Below are 24127 nucleotides of genomic sequence, written 5' to 3' on the forward strand. Positions count from 1 at the left end.
CACCTCACACCCCATCACCACACCCCCTCCTCCCCCCATCACCACACCCCCTCACCCCCCCATCACCACACCCCCTCCCCTTTCACACCTTACACCCCATCACCACACCCCCACCTCCTCACCCCCCATCACCACACCCCCTCCCCTTTCACACCTTACACCCCATCACCACACCCCCACCTCCTCACCCCCCATCACCACACCCCCTCCCCTTTCACACCTTACACCCCATCACCACACCCCCTCCCCACCTCACATCTAAATTAATAAATAATCCAACTAATTCCAGTTAAGAACAACTGCACATCATTCCAGTGATTCAGTTTGAAACGTCCGGCTCATAACGAAATGCTGAACTCAGCAATGCGAACACAAACAACCCGGCAGCCCTGTGTACAAACTTGTTTGTAAACAGATCACAGATCTGCAAACAGTGTCGGCGGAATCACTCGGAGCGTCATGAATCACTCGGAGCTTCATGAATCACTCGGAGCGAATCGACTCCGCGCCGAAAAATACCGGCGTTTCTGCGCAGGAGCAACACGGCGCTCGGGCTCACTCGTAGCCATGGCGACCGCGCGAGTGTTTGGTTCCACGCGCGACAGTGAATCTGTCCGCAATCGGAAACAGAAAGCGACTTCAAAACAAACCGAAACTTCCGGCTGAATGCGGACCGGAACCGGCGCGCGCTTTCCACACCAAAAGCAAAAAAGCGTGATTACCTGGACATGCGCTCTGCGAGCCTCGCGCGACACTCTCAACCCCGACCTGCTGTCTTCATTCAAGCCTGCGCGCGCACAGTCCCAGCGAGTACAAGCTGCGCTGCGCTGCGCGAGACCGGTCTGAAAACACCAAAACTGTTGCGTCGAGATCGCGCAAAATATCGCGATAACTCGTTCATGAGCCTGATCAGCAGAGAGCACTATTTAGCAGGAAGGACAGCCCTGAGTTTTTAATGAAGGGAGTAAAATGTCGCAGTAGTTAAACTAATGTCATGGGTGCGCTTGAAATCGACTCGAAATACTCCAGTCTTGTGTAGTACCCTATTTTCGAACACTACAGCACGAAAACAAACAAACAAAGTCCTTGTTTGAATGATAAACTTTAAAATATTAAGCCAAAGTTGAACTGGTGGTCAGATAATCCAGCCATGTTGTGTCAGTGTTTCATGCTTTATCTAAGACATACTCCATACTGTTCACTCATCATTCATTCATCTTCAGGAAGTTTTTATCCTGGTCAGGGTGTTGGTGGATCCGAAACCTTTTCCCAAGGTGGGAACACACCTCTTCACACGCTCCTTCGCTGATTTAGAAAACCCAGTCCACCTACTGGTGTGATTTTGGGAGGTGGAGGAAACTTGAAAACCCAGAGGAAACCCTTTGGAGAACATGAGAAGCTCTGCACAGGCATTAACCCGAGCTCATGACTGAATCCAGAGCTGTGAGGTGAAATTAGAAACTGATTTGGGTCAAAGCAGAGATTATGACTCAAATCCATCTTTTTTTTTTTTTTTCAAAAGTTTTAGTCATGTGGAAGTGAAAGGGTGGAGTTGAACCATCCTGCGCCCACTCTGGCCCAATACAGCCCTTAAAAACATCATTGGATGCCAAATTAGTTCTGCATCAACAACGAATTGTAGTTACAAATCATGTGTTTCAAAATTTTAGCTGGTAATGATGTAATCACAAGAACTAACTTGTCTTGCTGACTTCCCACAACTTTAAACGGAACTATAAACATAGAAAAAGCCTGAGTCATTCATTACAAATGTTTTTAAAAGGTCATCATGAGCAAAAAAGTGTCAAAAGAAGAATAAAACACTTCAAGATGTGCTGTTATAGGAAAATAATCAGCAGTAACTCTGCTTCATCACACCACTCTTGAGTTGATCACGTTCCGATAACAGGACGACACGCTCACTGAGTATTTGATTTCATGGATCCGCGCTTACAGCTGATGACAGCAGGCTACAAGAAGAAACCGTCCGATTTGACAGCAGTGTTTTTGACCTCAACAGTCAAGATGACTCGAACAGGCCTCTTCTGTGGGCTGTGATCAAGAAAGACAGGCTAAAAACCTTCAGAAAAGCATCCAGCTCATCAAATCCTGGCCAAATGTAAGCAAATCTGCAGGCTATATCTCATTAAAAACAAACTAGTGTGATTCACATGACTAAACTCAGCACATGTGTCTGTTTGGCCTGGAAATGAACACATCAGTGCACAGAATCACGAGCATGCTGAGCTTTGCAATACAAAAATGTTTGCATTTTTAAAAGTCCATTTTCATGGATGCGATTTGCAAAAGTCACCATCATATCAGTGGTAGTTTTATTCAACTGCTGAAAGTAAAAAAAAAAAAAAACTTTCACAGCAGATTTGTAACATATTGTATTCCATCAAATAAATATTGTTATAAATTGTATTCATTAGTTTATTTATTTATTTATTTATTTGAAATAAGTATTTCAAAATAGAAAGTAATTCGAGATTAGAAATTCAAATTCACTTTTTTGGGGCTTGAAAAGCTGGAATTGGAGTTAAATTGCTTTTTAAATGTTCAAGCCCCACCTAATGGACACGTCAGGAATTACAGATAATTTTTCAAATGTCCACTAGAAGGCGCCCGAATACTTTAAGCTTTCATAGTGAGTGTAAACGAGGGCGTCGAACCAATAAACTTACAGGAAATTTTACCTTAAAATCATCTTAGGGGTCCTTTAAGTTTATGCATTTATTTTATTATTTAAAACTGTCCAAATACAGTTGTGTTCTTTTGGCAATAGCTCTCCTCCCCGCATCCATGTAGCACATACCCTGACAGGAGCCACAAAGATGGCCTTACACAACCTTCTGCCATTTTACATCTATGTCTGTCATGTTTTCATTATTACAAAACATCGCTTCTTCTTCAGTAAGCACTTGATTCTGGTCAGGGTGGTGGTGGTGGTGGAGTCAGAGACGATCCCGGGAACCATGGGTGCCGCCGGGGGGGGGGGAAGGTTAGAACAATTCTAGGGGCCCAGCACTGCCATGGGGCCCTTTAAGGGGCTGATAATATGCTTTTAATGATTTTAATAAGACTTTTGAAATAACAACAATGCAATATTCCATCTGGTAAAATGAGCTAATTGAACAAGGTTGTCTATTTCTTGAGTTCTTCAACATATTGTCATTTAACCCTCCCCCTTTTGCGAAATGGTACGGTCCAGTTCTGGTAGAAGCGCGATGCATTAAATCTGTGTGCTGATCAGTGCAACGCTACTTGCTGCTGTGTCGCGGTGCAGCAGCCAGCCAGCCAGCAGTGGAGTGCGTACAGTCTACACAGCAAAATCCCCAGTGTTGAATTAACACCCAGAGTGTTGATTTAACACCCTACTGTGTTTATATAGGTCCAATTGGACACAAATTAACTCTGAACGTGTTAATTCAACACTGAGGAATTTGCTGTGTATGATTGCTAAATATGAAGAGTGGCTGTCAAAAATGTAAAGAAAGGCAGCTGAAAGCTGAGAGGGACCGGAGAGGCAGGCAACTGGTCACTCAGTTTTTCCCAAAGAAAGGTAGCTATCGCTCACATGTGTGTTCAAAATATTAGCGAATGGTAAATGAACAGTATGAACGTGGTTGGATTAGCCGATCAAGAGAACACTTTTACAGTTTGTACAGTGACATTTTTTCCATTTTAATAACTGAACTGACTTGTGTGATAAACAAGATGAAATATTATGTTATGCTGGTGCTAATAACTAGTGCTAATAACCAGTTTCATAACTAATGGGGTGCCCTAAATATGCACAGATTCAGCCTCAGGGGGACCTCCGCCCTACCAAACCACTGAACCCCCCTTTTGGAGAAGGAGGTAAGCAGCAATACAACCCATAAATGCTTTAGGATTGAAGTTTTTAATGAGCGAGCGCCATATACAGTTTGCTAGATTAAAGTGTTGCTAATAACGGACACCAGTCAAATGTTTGACATGGTTACGCGTGTGGAATGTTCACACGTTCTAAACCATTGGTTTCAAATTGAGGAGCTGGAGAAAGCGCAGCACACATAAAAGAGGGATAGAGGTTACAACATATGAAGAAATACGTACGTAATTGATCAAATTGAAATGTCGCTCCGTGTCACTTTGAAATAAATTTATTTAACTCTGCTTATGCTCAAATTTCTGTCTAGACACACTTTGCTTTGAACATATTCCCTTTTTGCAGAACAGTACACACAGCTTTCTACCTAACACATAACAATCCATGGGATTTCCATAGGTATTTTGATGCTAGGTAGAAAACTTTTTCTATGATTTATTAGCAGTCACATCACACATTTCACTACCAGTTGTCCTAGCACAAGAAGGCATGTGGCAAAATCTTGAATTTTCATTTGTGATTGTAAATGCACCAGAATTAGTCACTGACCAGTTTTCATCTAGTCCCTGGTAGGTTAATACATAAAATGTAATAACAAAGTCACAAACTCAAGGTCCATGGGCTATCAAAAGTCAAATAATGACAATAGTGTAATTGTGACGAGGGTGGGCAAAGTTGGGGGGCCCAAAATTCTAATCTTTCATGGGGCCCAAAATTTCTGGCGGCGCCCCTGCCGGGAACACTGGGTGCAAGGCTGGAATACGCCCTGGATTTGAGTCCATGTTTTTTGGGAGATGGGAGGTAACCAGAGAACAGGGAGGTAACATGAAACAGACAGTTTCACACAGAGCATTTTTTAACATAGTTACTGGGAGACCAAATGGTCTCCCAATGGCCAGATTTGGTCTCCTAGTCAATGCCAAACCAGCTTCACTGGGAGACCAAATTTTAAACCAAGTTATGTCTTATCATTTGGTTCAATCAGCTGCAATTAATTAACCAAGTACCATGTAAGTATACATTTAACAAGGGAAACTTGGCACTGCATTAACTATGTTGATATTATGCTGGCTGAAACGAGGATTCGTAATGCGGCAATTTGCATCACAGAATATGCCGCAGCGGTGCAGCCGCATGGACTCTGGGGCCTGTGATTGTATTCCCCAGACCAGTTGGTCTCCTAGTGGAAAATCCTTAAAAAATGCTCAGGTTTCACAGACAGACAGTAACTCCAGCTCAGGACAGAACCAGTTTGGTTCACTGTAAAACATAATCCATGGGAAATTGCTCCTGTGAGTCGCGAGCTAACGCACTGCTCTTATCATTGACATCACACTGTAGATGAGTTTCTGTGATATAACACCAACAACCAGTGTGGAAATGTGAGCGAATGTAACCCTAGACTGAGCAGACGGTTTAAAAACGGGATAGAAATCTGTTTCATTGTGCTGTGTGAACGAATCCTTCATCACCAGATATGTGGAATTCATGTGACTTTCACACTGAGCAGGTTATGAGTTCATCTTTCAGGAGCATCAACTGTCAAGTTTCTCCTGCATTCCAACATGGCACTATTCATTCATTCATTCATTCATTCATTCTCTCTCTCTCTCTCACCCAGAGTATCTCCCTGTATATCTGAATATTTACCTCTTTCTCCATCAGTGTCTCTTTCATTCCCTCACTCTTTCTTTCTTTTGGAGTCTTTCCCTCTCTCCCAGATTCTGTCTCTCTCTATGTCTTTATGGGTGTGTGTCTTTCTGTCTTGTTTTCACTTTGTTCCTCTCTTCCTCTTTCTCTCTTTGTGTCTGTCTGTCACTGTCTCTCTGTGGTTGCGTGTCTGTCTTACTCTCACTTTGTTGCTCTCTTTCTCTATGTTGGTGTGTCTGTCTATCTCTCTCTCTCCCCCCTTCTCTTTTTGTGTGTCTGTCTCCTTCTTCCCCATTCTCTCTCTCTCTCTCTCTCTTTGTGTTTGTCTGTCTCTCTTTATCTCTTTTCTGTTTGTCTCCATTCTTGGTGTCTGTCTGTCTGTCTGTCTGTCTGTCTGTCTGTCTCTCACCCTTTGTCTTTCTTTTCCTCTTTGTATCTTATCTCCTTCTCCATCTGTCTGTGTCGCCACCTGTCTCCATCTCAGTGTCTTTGTCTGTCGCTCTCGCTCACCTTTTGTCTTTCTGTCTCTCTCACTGTATCTTATCTCTATTCCCACCTGTAGCGCTCTCTTTCTGTCTCTCGAGTAATCAGTGACTGAAATAGCTCTCCTGAAGAGCCCGTGACTGAAGAGCTAAAGTGGTGCCTCTTTCCAAAAATAGAGCTGATGGGCTGCTACTCTTTTTTTTTTTTGAACTGATTGTTTATTGATCATAGACAGTCAGCACAAGCATTCAGAAACAAGAAACTGAAATTACATTAACACCTACTAAAATGACAGTAAGATGAAAACTCCACAGCACATATACTCATACAGACAATAACAAAACAACACAAAACAAAAGGGAAAACAAAAAGAAGCGGAGGTGGACTTGCTCTCTTGTCTCAAAACATTGTTGGCAAAACAGAGCTCCATTTCTTCAGGAGTTTCTCCCTCTGGAGCCTCAAGTTGTAAGTTATGTGTTTCATTCTATAAAATTCCCATACCCTCTCCTTCCACAACTCAAATGTTGGGACAGTGGTCTTCAGCCATTTTCAGTGATTCATTTCATGGCTGCCAATAGGAGGATTTGCTCAAGATATATGTCATCTCTGCACTCAAAACCCTGAGGGGCAACTCCCAACAAAGCAACCAGTGGATCTTGGGGGATCTCTATTCTAAAAATATTGACCAGCGCTGAGTAGATATCATCCTAGTATTTCTTCAGTTTCTCACAAGACCAAAAGGTATGGGCAAAGTTTGAATCAGTTTCTTCACAATTCCTCCAGGAACTACTGTTGGCTGATGTTCCGTACTTTCTTGTTATGTGCGGTCCTGAAGTATCTAACTCTTAGTTTCCATTTGAATTCTCTCCAGCTATTGGTGCATGTCACCGTGAGCTGGCCTAGTGGTTTGTGAGTTCTACTCGCGGTTGAGTCATATCAAAGACCATCATAAAAATGGTACCTACTACTGTCTGGCAAGGCATGCTGCAATACAGATGCGAGCAAGGAGTCAAACTCTTGCGGTTACCAGAGGACCAGCCCCCCAATGTAACCCTAGCTGTAGAGGCGAGAGGCTGAGGGAAACGGAGATTGGCACTGCTCAATGTGCCTTAATGGTCTGGGATGGGTTTCCCAAAAGCCCCTTAATCCTAAGAGCATCTTAATTAGGCAAGAGAGTGTTCACTGTGATGCTCACTCTACCATTTAACAATGATCTTTGTGCTACAATGCTTTTGGGAATCCCACCCCTGGTTAGTACTGGGACAGGAGACTGTCTGGGAAGACCAGAGCATGGCACAGGAAGGACTTTAGACTTGTAGCAAGTCACCTTGTGTGCCTCAGAACAAATTCCTACCCAGGTTTCCATAGAAATATCCTGTTAAAGCTCTGTTTCCCACTTTGTTTTGATGTACAGAGTATCATTTGTTTCCATACTTTGGAGACTATTGCAAAGACTAGAAATCATCTTTCTCCCAGAAATACCAAGCTGAACCCCAATGAAATACTGGGGCTGGGTCGCGGAGGCAGCAGTCTGAGCATGGAAGCCCAAACTTCCCTCTCCCCAGACACCTTAGCCAGCTCCTTGGGAAGAACACTGAGGCGTTCCCAGGCCAGCCAAGAGACATAGTCCCTCCAGCGTGTCTTGGGTCTTCCCCAGGGCCTCCTCCCGGGGGGACATGCCTGGAACACCTCCCCAGGGAGGCGTCCAGGAGGCATCCGAAAGAGATGCCCGAGCCACCTCAGCTGATTCCTCTCAATGTGGAGGAGTAGCGGTTCTACTCCGAGCTCCTCTCGAGTGACTGTGCTTTTCACCCCATCTCTAAGGGAGTGCCTAGCCACCCTGCAAAGGAAACTCATTTTGGCTGCTTGTATCCACGATCTTGTTCTTTTGGTCATTACCCAAAGCTCATGACCATAGGTGAGAGTTGGAACGTAGATCGACCAGTAAATCGAGAGCTTTGCCTTTTGGCTCAGCTCCTTCTTTACCACGACGGACCAGTAAAGTGACCACATCACTGCGGAGGCTGCACCGATCCGCCTGTCGATCTCACGCTCTATCCTTCCCTCACTCGTGAACAAGATCCCGAGATACTTAAACTCCTCCACTTGAGGCAGGACTTCTCCACCAACCTGGAGAGGGCAAGCCACCGTTTTTCGGTCGAGAACCATGGCCTCGGACTTGGAGGTGCTGATTCTCATCCCAGCCGCTTCACACTCAACTGCAAATTGCCCCAGTGCATGCTGAAGGTCCTGGTTTGAAGAAGCCAACAGGACAACATCATCTGCAAAAAACAGAGATGAAATCCTGTGGTTCCCAAACAGGATTCCTTCCAGCCCCTGGCTGTGCCTAGAAATTCTGTCCATAAAAATTGTGAACAGAACCAGTGACAAAGGGCAGCCCTGCCGGAGTCCAACATGCACTGGGAACAGGTCTGACTTACTGCCGGCAATGCGAACCAGACTCCTGCTCCGTTCGTACAGGGACCGGACAGCCCTTAGCAAAGAGCCCCGAACCCCATACTCCCGAAGCACCCCTCACAGAATACCATGAGGGACATGGTTGAATGCCTTTTCCAGATCCACAAAGCACATGTGGACTGGTTGGGCAAACTCCCATAAACCCTCGAGCACCCTATGAAGGGTATAGAGCTGGTCCAGTGTTCCATGACCAGGACGAAAACCGCATTGTTCCTCCTGGAGCCGAGGTTCGACTATTGGCCGAATTCTCCTCTCCAGTACCCTGGAGTAAACCTTCCCGGGGAGGCTGAGAAGTGTGATTCCCCTATAATTGGAGCACACTCTCCGGTCCCCTTTCTTAAAAAGAGGGACCACCACCCTGGTCTGCCACTCCAGAGGCACTGTCCCTGACCGCCACACGATGTTGCAGAGGCGTGTCAGCCAAGACAGCCCCACAACATCCAGAGACTTGAGATACTCAGGGCAGATCTCATCCACCCCCGGTGCCTTGCCACTGAGGAGCTTGCAAACCACCTCAGTGACTTCGGCTTGGGTAATGGACGAGTCCACCTCTGAGTCATCAGCCTCTGCTTCCTCAATGGAAGACGTGATGGTGGGATTGAGAAGATCCTTGAAGTATTCCTTCCATCGCTTGACAATGTCCCCAGTCGAGGTCAACAGCTCCCCACCCGCAGTGTAAACAGTATTGGCAGAGTACTGCTTCCCCCTCCTGAGGCGCCAGATGGTTTGCCAGAATTTCTTCGAGGCCAACCAATAGTCCTCCTCCATGGCCTCACTGAACTCCTCCCAGTTCTGAGTTTTTGCCTCCGCAATTGCCCAAGCTGCGGCACGCCTGGCCTGACAATACCTGTCAGCTGCCTCAGGAGTCCTGGAGGCCAACATGGCCTGATAGGACTCCTTCTTCAGCTTAACGGCATCCCTTACTTCCAGTGTCCACCACTGGGTTCGGGTATTGCCGCCACGACAGGCACCAGAGACCTTGCGGCCACAGCTCCGAACAGCCGCGTCTACAATGGAGGTAGAGAACATGGTCCACTCAGACTCAATGTCCCCTGCCTCCCTTGGAAGCTGGGAGAAGCTCTCCCGGAGGTGAGAGTTAAAGACCTTCCCGACAGAGTGCTCGGCCAGACGTTCCCAGTAGACCCTCACCATACGTTTGGGCCTGCCAGGTCTGTCTGGCTTCCTCCTCCGCCAGTGGATCCAACTCACCACCAGGTGGTGATCAGTTGACAGCTCAGCCCCTCTCTTCACCTGAGTATCCAAGACATAGGGCCGGAGATCAGATGAAACGACAACAAAGTCGATCATCGACCTCCAACCTAAGGTGTCCTGGTGCCACATGCACTTATGGACACCCCTATGCTCGAACATGATGTTCGTTATGGACAAACCGTGACAAGCACAGAAGTTCAATAACAAAAACACCACTCAGGTTCAGATCGGGGAGGCCGTTCCTCCCAATCACGCCCCTCCAGGTGTCACTGTTGTCACCCATGTGAGCATTGAAGTCCCCCAGTAGAACAGTGGAGTCCCCAGTCTGAGCACCTCTCAGTACCTCTCCCAGGGACTCCAAGAAGGCCGGATACTCTATACTGCTATTCGGCCCATAGGCACAAACAACAGCAAGAGCCCTCTCCCCGATCCGAAGGCGCAGAGAGGCGACCCTCTCGTTCACTGGGGTAAACTCCGACACATGGCGGCTGAGCTGGGGAGCTATAAGCAAGCCCACACCAGCCTGCTGCCGCTCACTGTGGGCGACTCCAGAGAAGTGGAGAGTCCAGCCCCTCTCAAGGAGCTGGGTTCCGGAGCCCAAGCTGTGCATGGAGGTGAGCCCGACTATCTCTAGTCAGTACCTCTCAACCTCCTGCACAAGCTCAGGCTCTTTCACCCTCAGAGAAGTGACATCCCATGTCCCAACAGCTAGCCGCTCTGTTCGGGGATCAGGTCATCGAGGCCCCTGCCTTCGACTGCCACCCAATCCACACTGCACCGGCCTCCTATGGCTACCTCTGTGGGTGGTGAACCCACAGGAGGTCAGGCCCACATCACCGCTTTGGGCTGAACCCGGCCAGGCCCCGTGGGCAAAGGCCCGGCCACCAGGCGCTCGCATATGAGGCCCAACCCCGGGCCTGGCTCCAGGGTGGGGCCCCGGCTGTGCCATACCGGGTGACATCATGGTTCTTGTTCTTTTAGTATCCATAAGGGGTTTGGTGAACTGCTCTTGGTCTAACCTATCACCTAGGACCTATCTGCCTTGGGAGACCCTAACAGGGGCGTAATGCCCCCGACAACATAGCTCCTAGGATCATGCAAGCACACAAACCCCTCCACCACAATAAGGTGGCAGTTCTAGGAGGGGACTCACATTCACACCTATGGCCAATTTAGTACCACCAGTTAACCTAAGCTGCATGTCTTTGGACTGTGGGGGAAACCAGAGCACCCAGAGGAAACCCATACAGACACAGGGAGAACATGCAAACACCACACAGACAGGCCCCCATCGGCCACTGGGCTTGAACCCAGAACCTTCTTGCTGTGAGGCGACAGTGCTAACCACTACACCACTGTGCCGGCAGATGGTGAGCATATTTTCTCAATTTCTTCATACTTATTAAGGAACTGTCTAATTTGTAGAAACCTGAATAAATCAGTATTTGGGAGTCCAAACTCTTCTTTAATCTGGGAAAATGACTTCATGTCATTTGATTGAACTAGCTGGTGAATGTAAATAATACCATATCTCGCCCAATGTTTGAAGCCTGCATCCAATTTTAGCGGTATAAAATTGGGAATGGATTTAATTGTACAGTGTCTTGCAAAAGTATTCACCCCCCTTGGTGTTTGTCCTGTTTTGTCGCATTACAAGATGGAATTAAAATGGATTTTTGGAGGGTTAGCACCATTTGATTTACACAACATGCCTACAACTTTAAAGGTGCAAATTGTTGTTTTATTGTGACACAAACTATAATTAAGATGAAAAATCAGAAATCTGGAGTGTGCATAGATATTCACCCCCATTCATCTGAGACCCCGAACTAAGAGCTGGTCCAAACAATTCACTTCATAAGTCACATAATTAGTTGACGAAGATCCACCTGTGTGCAGTCAAAGTGTCACATGATCTGTCACATGATATCTAGATAAATCAACCTGTTCTGGAAGGACCCTGACTCTGCAACATGACTAAGCAAGCAACATGAAAACCAAGGAGCCTCCAAACAGGTCAGAGACAAAGTTGTGGAGAAGTATAGCTCAGGGTTGGGTTATAAAAAATATCCCACAGAGCACCATGAAATCCATTACAGCAAAATGGAAAGAATATGGCACCACTACAAACCTGACAAGAGAAGGCCACCCACCAAAACTCACAGACCGGGCAAGGAGGGCATTAATCAGAGATGCAACAAAGACACCAAAGATAACACTGAAGGAGCTGCAAAGATCCGCAGCGGAGATGGGAGTATCTGTTCATGGGACCAGTTTCAGCCATACACTCCGCGGAGTGGGGCTTTATGGACGAGTGGCCAGAACAAAGTCATTGCTTAAGAAAACATGCTTGGAATTTGCCCAACAGTATGTGGCAGACTCCCCAAACACATGGAAAAAGATTCTCCGGTCAAATGAGACTAAAATCGATCTTTTTGGCCATCATAGGAAATGCCATGTGTGGTGCAAGCCCAACACCCTGAGGACACCATTCCTACAATGAAGCATGGTGGTGGCAGCATCATGCTGTGAAGATGTTTTTCATTTGCAGGGACAGGAAAGCTGGTCAGGACTGAAGGAAAGATGGATGGCACTAAATACAGGGCAATTCTGGAGGAAAACCTATTTGAGTCGGCCAGAGGTTTGAGAGTGGGACAAAGGTTCACGCTCCAGCAGGACAATGACCCTAAACATACTGCTAAAGCTACACTGGAATGGTTTAAAAGGAAACATTTAAACATTTTGGAATGGCCTAATCAAAGCCCAGCTCTCAATCCAATTGAGAATACAGTATGTGGCATAACTTGAAGATTGCTGTACACCAACGCAACCCATCTAACTTGAAGGAGTTGGAGCAGTTTTGCCTTGATGAATGGGCAAAAATCTGAGTGACTAGATGTGCTAAGCTGATAGAGACATACCCCAGGAAACTTGCAGCTGTAATTGCAGCAAAAGGTGGCTCTACAAAATATTGACTTGGGGGGTGAATACCTATGCACACTCCAGATTTCTGTTTTTTCATCTTAATTATTGTTTGTGTCACAATAAAACAACAATTTGCACCTTTAAAGTGGTAGGCATGTTATGTAAATCAAATGGTGCTAACTCCCCAAAAATCCATTTTAATTCCAGGTTGTAATGCAACAAAACAGGACAAACATAAAGGGGGATGAATACTTTCAGAAGACATTGGTTGATATGGAGTTTGGTAGCTTGTGTTTTTTTCTGTACTTCTTTCCAAATTTGAGCTGTATTTTTTGCCCATATATTTACCTTCCGGCAGCATGGTGGTGTAGTGGTTAGCACTGTCGCCTCACATCAAGAAGGTTTTGGGTTCTAGCCCAGTGGCCAATGGGGGCCTGTCTGTGTGGAGTTTGCATGTTCTCCCCGTGTCTGCATGGGTTTCCTCCACAGTCTAAAGACATGCAGATTAGGTTAATTGGTGGCTCTAAATTGACCGTAGTTGTGAATGTGAGTGTGAATGGTTGTTTGTCTCTATGTGTCAGGCCTGCGATGATCTGGCGACTTGTCCAGGGTGTACCCCACCTCTCACCTATAGTCAGCTGGGATAGGCTCCAGCTTGCACATGATAAGCAGTTACGGATAATGAATGGATGGAGAAACACAGATGGGCCGTGAGCCCCACACCTGAGCGACAGAGTCATCTGCAACGGTAGCATGAATGGCCTGGTTAAGCTGCTATGGAAAGTCTGGTTTCGTGAGCCCTCGTATACTCCCTTTGTCGCTTGTCTTCAGTTGCGGACACTGAGCTTTTAACTATGCTTCACCTTGTTGCTCTATCTGAGGCATCCCTTTCCCAAGTCTGATCGATAACTCTGGCATTCTTCATGTTCCTCTTCCAAATGTCTTTGTACCTCAGTTTCTGTCCTCCTCGTCTCCTCTTTCCGAGGCTCAGTTCTCCGTAGAAAATGGCTTTGGGTAGTCACATGTCAGGCATGTGCCAGATGTGTCCAGCCCAACGAAGTTGGGAGGCTGTGATAAGGGCTTCCATGCTAACAGTTTTGGCTCACCTGAGGACTTCTACATCGGGGACCTTGTCCTGCCATCTTATTTTGAAGATTTGACACAGGTGTCTGAGTTGTAGCTTGGTCAGTTTCTTGAAGTGTTTACAGTTGAGCATCATGCATTCAGTGGTGTAAAGCAGAGATGGTAAGACTGCGGTATTGTATACTTTCAACTTGGTGGTTCTCTTGATGCCATGGCAAGACCATAGTTGCTTTTGTAATGCACCAAAGGCTTTGGTGGCAGCTTGAGTCCGGCAGTCTACCTCAAAGTCTGATAAGTTTGTGTTGGTAACTGCACTGCCTAAGTAGATGAAACTCTCAGAATTCAAAGAGGCATTCCATTGACCAAAACAACATTGTTTGACATTGCCTGTGGCTCAGGTGAGGGCTGGTACAGGAGTTCCGTTTTTGTGGTATTGATTTTCAGTCCAAAGAGGGTTGCAGCTTGGCAAAGCGATCAACGATTTCCTGCATGTCATCCAAATCTGTTGCTACAAATGCAGAATTGTCTACATACAGCAGTTCTCGCACAGAAATTTACTGAGTTTTGGTTGAGGACTTGAGTCTGGCAAGATTGATTGATGGATCAATCCGATCCGATCAATCCGATCCGATCGAGTCCTGATGTAGACTCCTTTACCGGTATCTAGGTTAGTGCCCACAGTCTCTAGGGCTGCTCTAAGGTAGAGTATAAACAATGTCGGGGCAAGAACACATTCCTGTTTGACACCATGATTGACAGGAAAAGCTTCCCTAATGTCTCCTCTGATCGAAACCTTCCCAGACATGTTCTCATGGAAGAGCTTAATGAGCCATATCAGTCTTTCTGGATATCCATACACTTCTAGTATACACTTCCAAAGCATCTCTCGGTCAACAGTGTCAAAAGCCTTTGAGAAGTCTACGAAGACCAATCAATAGCTTTCTCTTGGAGTTGTCTCAGAGTAAAGATCATATCTGAGGTAGATATAGATATGAGGTAGATGTAGCTGACCTGCTGCCAGCACCTTATTAGAGGGGTCTTTACCCTCTTTGTGTATGACTGCTATAATAGCATCTCGCCATGATGGGTCAAGTGTCTTTGTTTCGAACATACATATGCTTGTAATAAGAGAGGGGATAATACTGTACATCTTTGAATGTTTTATAAAACTCATTAACATCGCCATCAGGGCCCAGGGTCTTATTATTTTTAAGATCTGAAATTACTTCTTTGAGTTCAGTGGGGGCAATAGGCAGGTCTAGCTTTTCTTTTGCACCATCAGGTAGTTGCGTTACATTGATTTGGTCTAGAAATTTTTTTTAAACCTCATTCTCACAGGTGGAGACCCCTGAGTTGGTGTAAAGAGTCTTGTAAAAATCAGCAAAGGCTTCTGAAATCTGGTTCTGTCAAAGAATTTCTTGGGTTTATTAGTTTTAATTTTCATTACTACTCAGGAGGATTGTTGTCTCCTTAGCTGAAATGCCAGCAAATGGCTCACCCTTGCTCCGTGTTCATAGTATCTTTGCCTGATATATTACAAACACCCCTCTGCTTTTTCAGAAAGTAAAGTGTCTAATCTCCTGCGTGTCTCTATCAGGGACTTTATTATATCCTGAGAATGTGTGGTTTTATGTTGTTATTCAAGAGTTTCTGTTTTACTTTCTAGCCATCTATGTTCAGACTCTTTTGCTTTCTTTTTAGCACTGGAAAAAGCAATAATACAACCCCTTAAGTAAACCTTAGCACAATCCCATAATATTAGTGGAGATGTTTCTGGACTGGTGTTAAGTTCCAGATAGTTGTTCAGCTCCATTTTTACAAACTGGATAAAAGTGGGGTCATTGAGGAGAGATGAATTAAGCCTCCAGCTTTTAGAGCACTTTCTTTGACCCGACTACCATTCAGTCACGACTGAGGAGTGATCTGAAAGGGTGATTGGAAGTATTTTGCAGTCTGTTATCATATGTGTTTCTTCCCTAGGGATGTATGTGTAAAATGGAGTAACATATTTGGAGTAAAATGTGTTTGAGTATTTGTATCACCAAATATCTACTAAACCCATTTCTTGACAGTGATGGTTTAATACTTTGCTCGTTTTGATACCTGATGTGGCTGTTGATATTGGGGCTTTATTGTTTGGCTGAGACATTACATAATTCATGTCGTCCCCTGCAAGGTGAACCCTATTACTCCTGTCCAAATACTTTTTTAATAAATACTGGGTCATCTTCATTGGGAGCGTAAATATTACACAAGGAGATTTGAATACCATCAATTATTCCATTTAGCAATATGTATCTTTGTTCTGAATCTGCATAATGGGAAATGTGTGTGAAATTTAAACTTCTATTTATTAGTATTGCTACCCCTCTTTTTCTCCCTGATGTGTGAGATGAGAAATAAACTTTGTCAGTCCATGTTCTACTAAGATTGTCGTGCTCTGGATCCGAAAGATGTGTTTCCTGCAAAAATGCTATCCCACAGCCAAGCTATTTCAATTGGTGAAGAATTTTATTTTTCTTTACAGGACTATGAAGTACACTTACATTATAACTAATTAACGTAACTCCCATCAAAGTAAGTGTTAGGGTTCTTAACCTCTTGCCCTCAGCCTCGGCCGGAGCGATTACCCATCTCGAGATCAGTCCCCTCGCGTCACCCAGAGCTCTGGGGGTGAGTCGCAAAAAAAGACAGGAACCCCATGAGTTCACAATCTTTTATTCGCAAGTCCCCAATAAGGCAAGAGAATACAGGGGATTTTATGTGTGTGTGTTATCTGTGTGGATGAGGTGACATCACTGCAACTGTGTGTGTGTGTAAATGAGTGTGACATCATTGAAGACCTTGGCGCTGTTCAGACACATTTCTGATCAATAATACACATTTCATATAAAAATAAGCAGAATGTTCTGATGATATGATATGATAGCACAGGGCTGTCCCTGATGCACAGCCTGTTCTCATGATAAGATAGCAATGTTCAGGCAGAATGGAATTTTTAAACAAAGATACTGTGTCTAGCTGAGACAGGAGGTCATTTTAAACAAAACAGAGGGTCACAGACTAAATCCTTTACAATTATTAAGAATAAATTCTTACAATTATTTATCCTTACAAAGAAATAAATCCTAACAGTAAGCGAAAACCTGAGAAGTGCTGAATTTCAATGAGCCTTTTGAGAAATGCTTGGCAAGCAAGTGAAACGGGAGGGCGGAAAGGAAAAAAAATAAAAATGGTCTGCGGACTGTACATGTACATACTGTAACTGTTCAAATCCAATGAGCGAACAAACAAATATCTCAAAGAATGGTGAGGTAGTCACAGTAACAACAACAACAATAATGAATATCATTTCTTAACACCAACAAAAGAAAAGGAGTTTCAAGGTAGCCTAAGCGCCACCTGGGCCTTCAGCGTTAGATGTTGTTCGCTATACGGGTAAGTATGTCCCGCGTTTACCGGTGAGTGGCCTAGTGGTTAGCGTGTCCGCCTCTCAGTCGGGAGATCGTGAGTTCTACTCACGGTCGGGTCATACCAAAGACCATCATAAAAATGGTACCTACTGCCGTCTGGCAAGGCACGCTGCAATACAGATGCGAGTGGGGAGTCAAACTCTCACGGTTACCAGAGGACTAGCCCCCCACTGTAACCCTAGCTATGTAATAGGCAAGAGGCCGAGGGCTACGGAAACGGAGATCGGCGCCGCCCTATGCGCCACATGGTGTGGGAAGGACTTTGATGTCCCGTGTTTACCACAATCAAGACGGGCTGCTACTCTTTAATTAACTTGTATTTTTTTTTAATTTAAAAAATAATTTGGAGTTATTTTTGTAATCTTGTATTGAATCTCTCCATCAGTGGTGCAGGTCATCATTCCTGGATTAAGAATTAAATTCTAATTGAGAAGAGTAGGACTTCATATGGAGTGTGTGTGTGTGTGTGTGTGTGTGTGTGTGTGTAGGGTACTTAGGTCCTGCCCCCAACCCTGCTTCCAAACACAACCTCATTTTTGTACAATAAATTGAGGAACTTATGTCTGAGAACACACTCTCTCTCTCTCTCTCTCTCTCTCTCTGCAAACCTGCTGAATCAATATTAGTTGCACTCATCTTTCTGTCCTTTGTCCCTTTCACACAGACCTAGCCTTATAAATCTCTCTCTCTCTCTCTCTCTCTCTCTCACACACACACACACACACACACACACACACACACACACACACACACAGCTGCCAACATGTGCCTTTCAGCAGCTTTCCTCCTGCTGACTCTGTGCGGTGAGTTTGCTGGTATTGCGTCTTGTTTTTCTGTTCATTTGTCTGTTGCACATATTCTGGAGCATGTTTTGGAGTGTGTCTTATTTAAAGTGCATGCAAAATTGATAACTGGGATGTGTGCGCGTGTGTGTGCGTTCAAATCAATAATTGAATTTGCTTGATTCAGATAAAGATTAATTTGTGATTTTTTTTTCAAAAAAACTCTTCTTTAGCTGTAACAATATGTCAAAAAAAGGGACACAGACTTTGCTCAGGTTGTCCTTGTCCGGTAAATAATTTGTCCAGGTTGTTGAATAAGTTTGCACTTTCAGGATGAAATGATGAAAGTGATGTATTTAGCTATTCAGGCTGTAAAGTACCTTTAAAACTTTAAACCCAAGGTTCATTCATGTTCCTTACACTATTCATGTTTTTTTAGTTACTTTATAGTTAGAGTTTTGAAGGGATTTAGCAAAAATTTGCAGAGGAAGTCCAGAAAGTCCTCCGATATGTTCAGAGAAATGGTACTCAACTATACCTTGTAATCCTGTTGCTACAGCAGTATCCTGCAGCATCAACGCCTGCACCTTACGTTCCTGAATAGACCTCTAGATCTTATTAAAGCTACACTAGATCGACATTACATTATTACATTACTACATTAAAAAGTACCATTTTAGTCACAAGGAAAGGTCCAGTTTCATTCCCTTTTTTCTGAGCGCGTATTTCTGATGATGATGGCTCTGTAAAATCTAGTTAAGTACCTTTATCATTTGCACCTCTAATATGTATCTTCTTCCTAGAAATTTGGATATAATTGATTTACATTTTAAAGCTACACGACCTTGAAAGTTATCCGTATGAAAGGTGTACGCTTGATGGTCCACCCCAGTGACAAGAAAAAGTACCTTTTTACATAATCTAATTTTGCTTGTACATTTAGCATTAAAAGTATGACCGTATTTGTAACAATGCCATAAATACCATTTCTTCAGGTGGAAGTGAAGAGTGTTAGGATGAGTCCACCTTAAAAGGGTTAGTGCGTTTTAAGATGTGAAAAGTGTTTGCCTGTGAGCTTGGAGTAACCTCACGTGATGTTGTTGTTATTGTCTAAAGTAATAAAGACATATAACTGAGTAACCCATGACGTACAAAGCTCTTGTTTTCCCTTTGGCATGTTTGCAAATGGTCTTTCATGCATGACTGAATACTGATCCCATTCTCCTTGTTTTTTTTGTGTGTGTTTGAAACTGAGCTAATCTTTTATTCTTGACCTCTTCCAAAGTCAAGTTTATAATTTATTTAATCAGAGCAAAAGAGTTGAATGTTTCCTTATAACTGGTGTATTATACAGAGCATATATTTTATAGTATATTCACACTTTATTCTTGTCTTATTTACTCTTGAGTTGGCTGGAATGAGACAGGGTCTTTGCTGTGGCATCAGTGGAAACTTTCAAAAACGCCATAATAACCATGTCCTAAGACTGCACCCATTAAAAGCGTACAATTTGCATGCTTACCATGCTCTCTTTTAGCTAACCGGAGTTTTAAATATAGTCAGTTGGGACTCCTTTGTCATTACTCGGTACTTATTACTGAGTACAGGAAACAATATGCATACCGTCAGGATTGTTTAGTCAACCCAAACAATGTTCTTCGTAAAAACAGAAAGCAAGATTTTTCTGTACGTATTTAATTCCATTGCAACTTCATTTTCCGTTTCCATTTTCAGGTTCTGCTGTTGGTCAGTATCTGTCCAGTTTCAACATGGCAGGAGTCACCGGGTCGGTCTGGTTTGACTCCATACAACAGACGGCCACCGTGAACCTCAGTGGTACTGGTGTACAAACATGCGGCTCCTTCAATCTGACGCTCACAGAGTTTCCTGTAATGTATGGCCATGTGGCCCAGCCGTGTGAGAAAGCCCACATAGGAGAGCGTGTGATCACGTTGTCTGTTAACACTTCTGTTTCTGTACTGAACGTCTCCCATATGCTCCAGCAAACGCCCAATCTGGAAGCTCGCTCTTTATTGGTAAAGACATGTAATGGCATGAAGGCTTGCGCAGGTGTCATAGCAGAGTCGAAGGTCACAACTTGGCAGGCTCGGTTCTTTAGTGTCGTGGCTGGGAATATCTACTTCCGGCAGATAATAGGGCAACCAAATGCCACACTTCTCTCCGACCTGGTCAGTCTGAACCAGAATAACCACTCTTTTGCTAATGTGACTGTTTTTCTATCTCAGAGTTCTGCTGCTAGCTGTGAAGTTTTGCTGGGCAGCCTGAACCCAAACAGTTTGATAAAGTTGGGCCAGCTGATGGTAGGCACTCCTCTTGTACCTGTCAAATCACGTTTAGAGATCCCATCTTTTGATGCTGGATTTCACTTTGCTCTCATCAGTCTCAGCTCAGAATATACATGCGCTGAGATCCGAACCTTAGAACCAAAGGAAGTCAGTGCTCTGATAGACATGAGAGGCGTCAAAGGCTACATCACCTTTTACCAGCTGTCTCCTTTTGACCTTACAACTCTCTCTGTGAACCTCACCAACCTGAACAGAAGGGTTGGGTCATACCATGTTCATCTGTTTCCCACCCCGCAGATGAGGTCACCCCCTGAGAGTACCTGCAGCAATGACAATGTTGGGGGCCACTGGAATCCCTTTGATGTGGACACTCAGCCGTCTGTGTATCCCCCACCTCCTGGCTCAACCCATGACCAGTACGAAATTGGAGACCTCAGTTCCAGACATGGATCTTTAAGTAATGCAGATAACATCCAGGTGAGTTTCACCGACTGGAATCTGCCACTCTTTGGACAGAACAGTATTGTTGGTCGTTCAGTGGTTCTGCACCAGCCTGAAGGTACAAGGTTTATCTGCTCAAGCATTGGTTATCCTGGGGAAGTGATCACAGCTAGGGCCATCTTCCAGAGCCCAGTGGTAGGGACGATCCTGTTCACCCAGTTGAAAGGAAACCCTTACTCAGACGTCTCAGTGTTCCTGGACTTGTCTTACGGACGACCAAAGACTCCTGCGACTCAGAAACACCACTGGCACATTCATAAATACCCCATCAGCACAGAGACAGACAGTGATGAGGGTTGCTGTGAGTCCACTGGAGGACACTGGAACCCCTACAACATCAACACCAGTATAAGCAGCTATAAAGTGAACTGCAGACCAGAATGTCCTTTTGCTTGTGAGATTGGAGACCTGTCCAGAAAACACAAGATGCTGAATTTGTCACCAAATGTAGGGAATCTACAAAGCAAGAACTTCTTCACGGATACTACAGCCTGGGTATTTGGACTGAGCAGCATGATTGGTCGGTCTGTCGTGATCCATGGCCCTGATGAGGCTAGCCATCGCATTGCCTGCGCGAACCTCACACTCTTGCGCTTCCCTTCGGCTCTGACCGGATCCTGGAAAGGGTCAGGGTCATCCAGGGGAAATGTCCACTTCTTCCAGCTCTCTCCTCAAGGTCCAACCACCCTCAATGTCTCTCTGACTTATCTGGAGGCAAAAGCTGGTGGATACCATGTCCATCTGCTCCCAGTAAAAAGTGGACCAGAGGCTTGCTCTAACGAGAATGTCATGGGCCACTTTAACCCATATGGCATGAATATCACGACATCTCCAGCACCAGGGAATGGCACAGTGGATCAGTATGAGATTGGCGATATCAGTGGGAAGTTTGGGAGTCTAAGTGATCAGAACCAATTTGAGAACCATTACAAGGATAGTAACATGCCATTGAGTGGACCCAACAGTATCATAGGACGGTCACTGGTTATCCATTACAAGAACGGCTCAAGGTTGGTTCAGTTTTAAATGCTACTACTCATGGAACGGAACATTTTTATTCAATTTCACAAATCTGTGATGACAGTTTGGTCACGAGTGCATCACACCATTTTATGAGTTAGGTTTTCTTTGAAACTTTAAAAGCAGAACAAAGACTTGGTACAAAAAAAAATGTTAGTAGGTGGATTGGCTACTCCAAATTATCCTTGGTACTCTGCAATGGACACCTATCCAGAGTGTATTCTCACCTTGGCTAGGCTCCAGATCTACCACTGACCAGGGTAACATGCTTTCTGAAGATGAATTAATAAACGAGAATATGATTAACCCTAAAAAACTTTTGCAGAACTGAATCTAGCAGCTGGGGTTTCAGTTGTAATTGTGGGAAGTTGTTTCACTTAACTGGCTTTTGAGCAGACTAAACTTTCAAATCTCGATCTAATTCCTCTTGGTCGATTAATCCTGGGCTTTGTGCATTGTAAACATCCTTGGTTTGAGCTCACGAAAAGGAAGTTAAGACAATTATTGCGTTTTTGTGAAACACACACTTCATATCAGCTTTCCTGCGTGATATTTGGTAACCATTATGAGATCAGATCTCTAAAGAGGTCTCCGAACCTTTCCTGCAGTGTATGAATAAAAATAATGAAGCAAGCTTGAGGTCAAATTTAAATTCGGTGCTTCTACAAATATTGTAAAGACAGGTATGCTAGTAGTCGGCCCTTAGCAATGCGTGCAAAAGCGCGACGTACAAAATATACTTTGATGTAAAATCAAAACTATGTGAACAATTTTCAGTGATGTGTTACACTTCTTGCTTCGTGATGTTTCTCAAGTAAAAAACAGGAAATAGAGACAGAACACAAAAGTAATTTTTAAATTCATGTGACAATGAACAATAATACTGTGGGCGCTTCTGGTATTTGCAAACTGCACGGAACAAGCCCTAACTTAAAAAAGTGTCAAATCATCTATCTATGTTTGTGAAATTCATCAGAAATACTGTATGTTTCATTCGTTGTGTTGAAATATCCTGCAGGATGCAGTGTGCTGACATCACAGCCGTGAACTCCTTCGACGGGCACCAGGTCATCGCTAAGGCCATATTCAACAGCAGTGTAAACGGCACAGTAATCCTGGTAATGTCTTTTTTTCTAGTTAAACTTAAATCCAGAGTGAGATAATATATATATATATATATATATATATATATATATATATATATATATATATATATATATATATATATAAATCAGTGACTAAATTTATATTTATATTGTGAGCAATAGCAGCAGTAGCTTGAGTTGCAGCTTGGCAGTGCCGTGATTTGAACTGTTGGGCTCTTGAGACCTGTTGAGTGCTTTGCACAATTTTAAGTCACTTTGGATAAAAGCATCTGCCAAATAAACACCAATGAAATAAGCCAAACACGTAAATCAATAAATTTGATGGTAGGGTAGGGCACCATACCAAATCCGCTCCTTTCATCTGAATGAAAAATGGTTGTTTTTTTGTTCTCATAGCTACGATTGATTTCACTTTGTCCTCACTTCATCGAGATTAACTTTAGCTCTGCAGATTCACCAATCTTGGAAGCATGAGCCATGAGAGAAAGAGCAAAAGTAGTGAAAAAGAATCTGTGAATAACATTCTATTGAACAACTTAGCGGCTAAGTCCGCAAAGATTATTCAACGTAATGTCTCTTGTCACTCACAAACACCAAAAAAAACATTCGCACGTAACTAATTAAGGGCATGTTAGTTGCTCACGGAATACGCAAGACTCAACTCAGCGTCTCTGAATGCATACCTCACTGCATGTGCAGTGGAATAAAGAATCCAGCTGGCACACGTGACCTTTTCACCCTCGTCCAGATAAAGAGGATAAAGAGGGGTGTCTCTTTAAATCTGCCACAAAAACATGACACTGTCTGCTTTCTCTCTGTTCTGTGGAGTGGAGGATGATCGAGGAGAGAAGAGAAGCATTGGAGAAGAGAGGAGAGGAGATATAAATGTCAGACCGCATGCGATTTTACAAATGAATTCGCCACGCCAACTGTAACGATTTGACGATCATTATCACCGAATACACCATTTTCACAGAAAGACAGCGTGTGTGTTCATGAAGCTCTTCACCAGCTGAACACCATATTTAACATGATTACAGTATGTGTGTTTAAGGAAGATACAAGCGCATGACCTTTAAGAAAGCAGAGGGACATGATTAGCTATTAGTTAGACTTATTAGTGAGCTATTAGTTTCAATGGTCGTTTAGAATATAAGAAAAAGGAAACTGCGATAATAATTGTACGTCAATTTCTGTAATTATGTGTGATGTGTTTTTTGAAAAGTCAAGTCCA

At 44.1% G+C, this 24127-nt stretch overlaps 2 protein-coding genes across 2 annotated transcripts in view; one reads left to right on the plus strand and one right to left on the minus strand.

The window, feature by feature from the left end:
* The window catches only part of add3a (adducin 3 (gamma) a), a 212462-nt gene extending 211628 nt beyond the window's left edge, over nt 1-834 (minus strand). The window contains exon 1 of the mRNA XM_060911619.1: nt 723-834. The gene's annotated coding sequence lies outside the window, so the exon portion shown is untranslated. The remainder of the gene's footprint in view (nt 1-722) is intronic.
* Nucleotides 835-17852: 17018 nt separating this feature from the next.
* Nucleotides 17853-24127, plus strand: part of cusr (Copper-only SOD repeat protein) — a 41484-nt gene continuing 35209 nt past the window's right edge. Inside the window, exons 1-3 of the mRNA XM_060911864.1 lie at nt 17853-17981; nt 19695-21777; nt 22806-22905. Of these exons, the coding sequence (XP_060767847.1) occupies nt 17942-17981; nt 19695-21777; nt 22806-22905 (2223 nt within the window). The 5' untranslated portion in view covers nt 17853-17941. The remainder of the gene's footprint in view (nt 17982-19694; nt 21778-22805; nt 22906-24127) is intronic.

The sequence above is a fragment of the Neoarius graeffei genome, chromosome 27 (genome assembly GCF_027579695.1).
Source record: "Neoarius graeffei isolate fNeoGra1 chromosome 27, fNeoGra1.pri, whole genome shotgun sequence".
Lineage (NCBI taxonomy): Eukaryota > Metazoa > Chordata > Actinopteri > Siluriformes > Ariidae > Neoarius > Neoarius graeffei.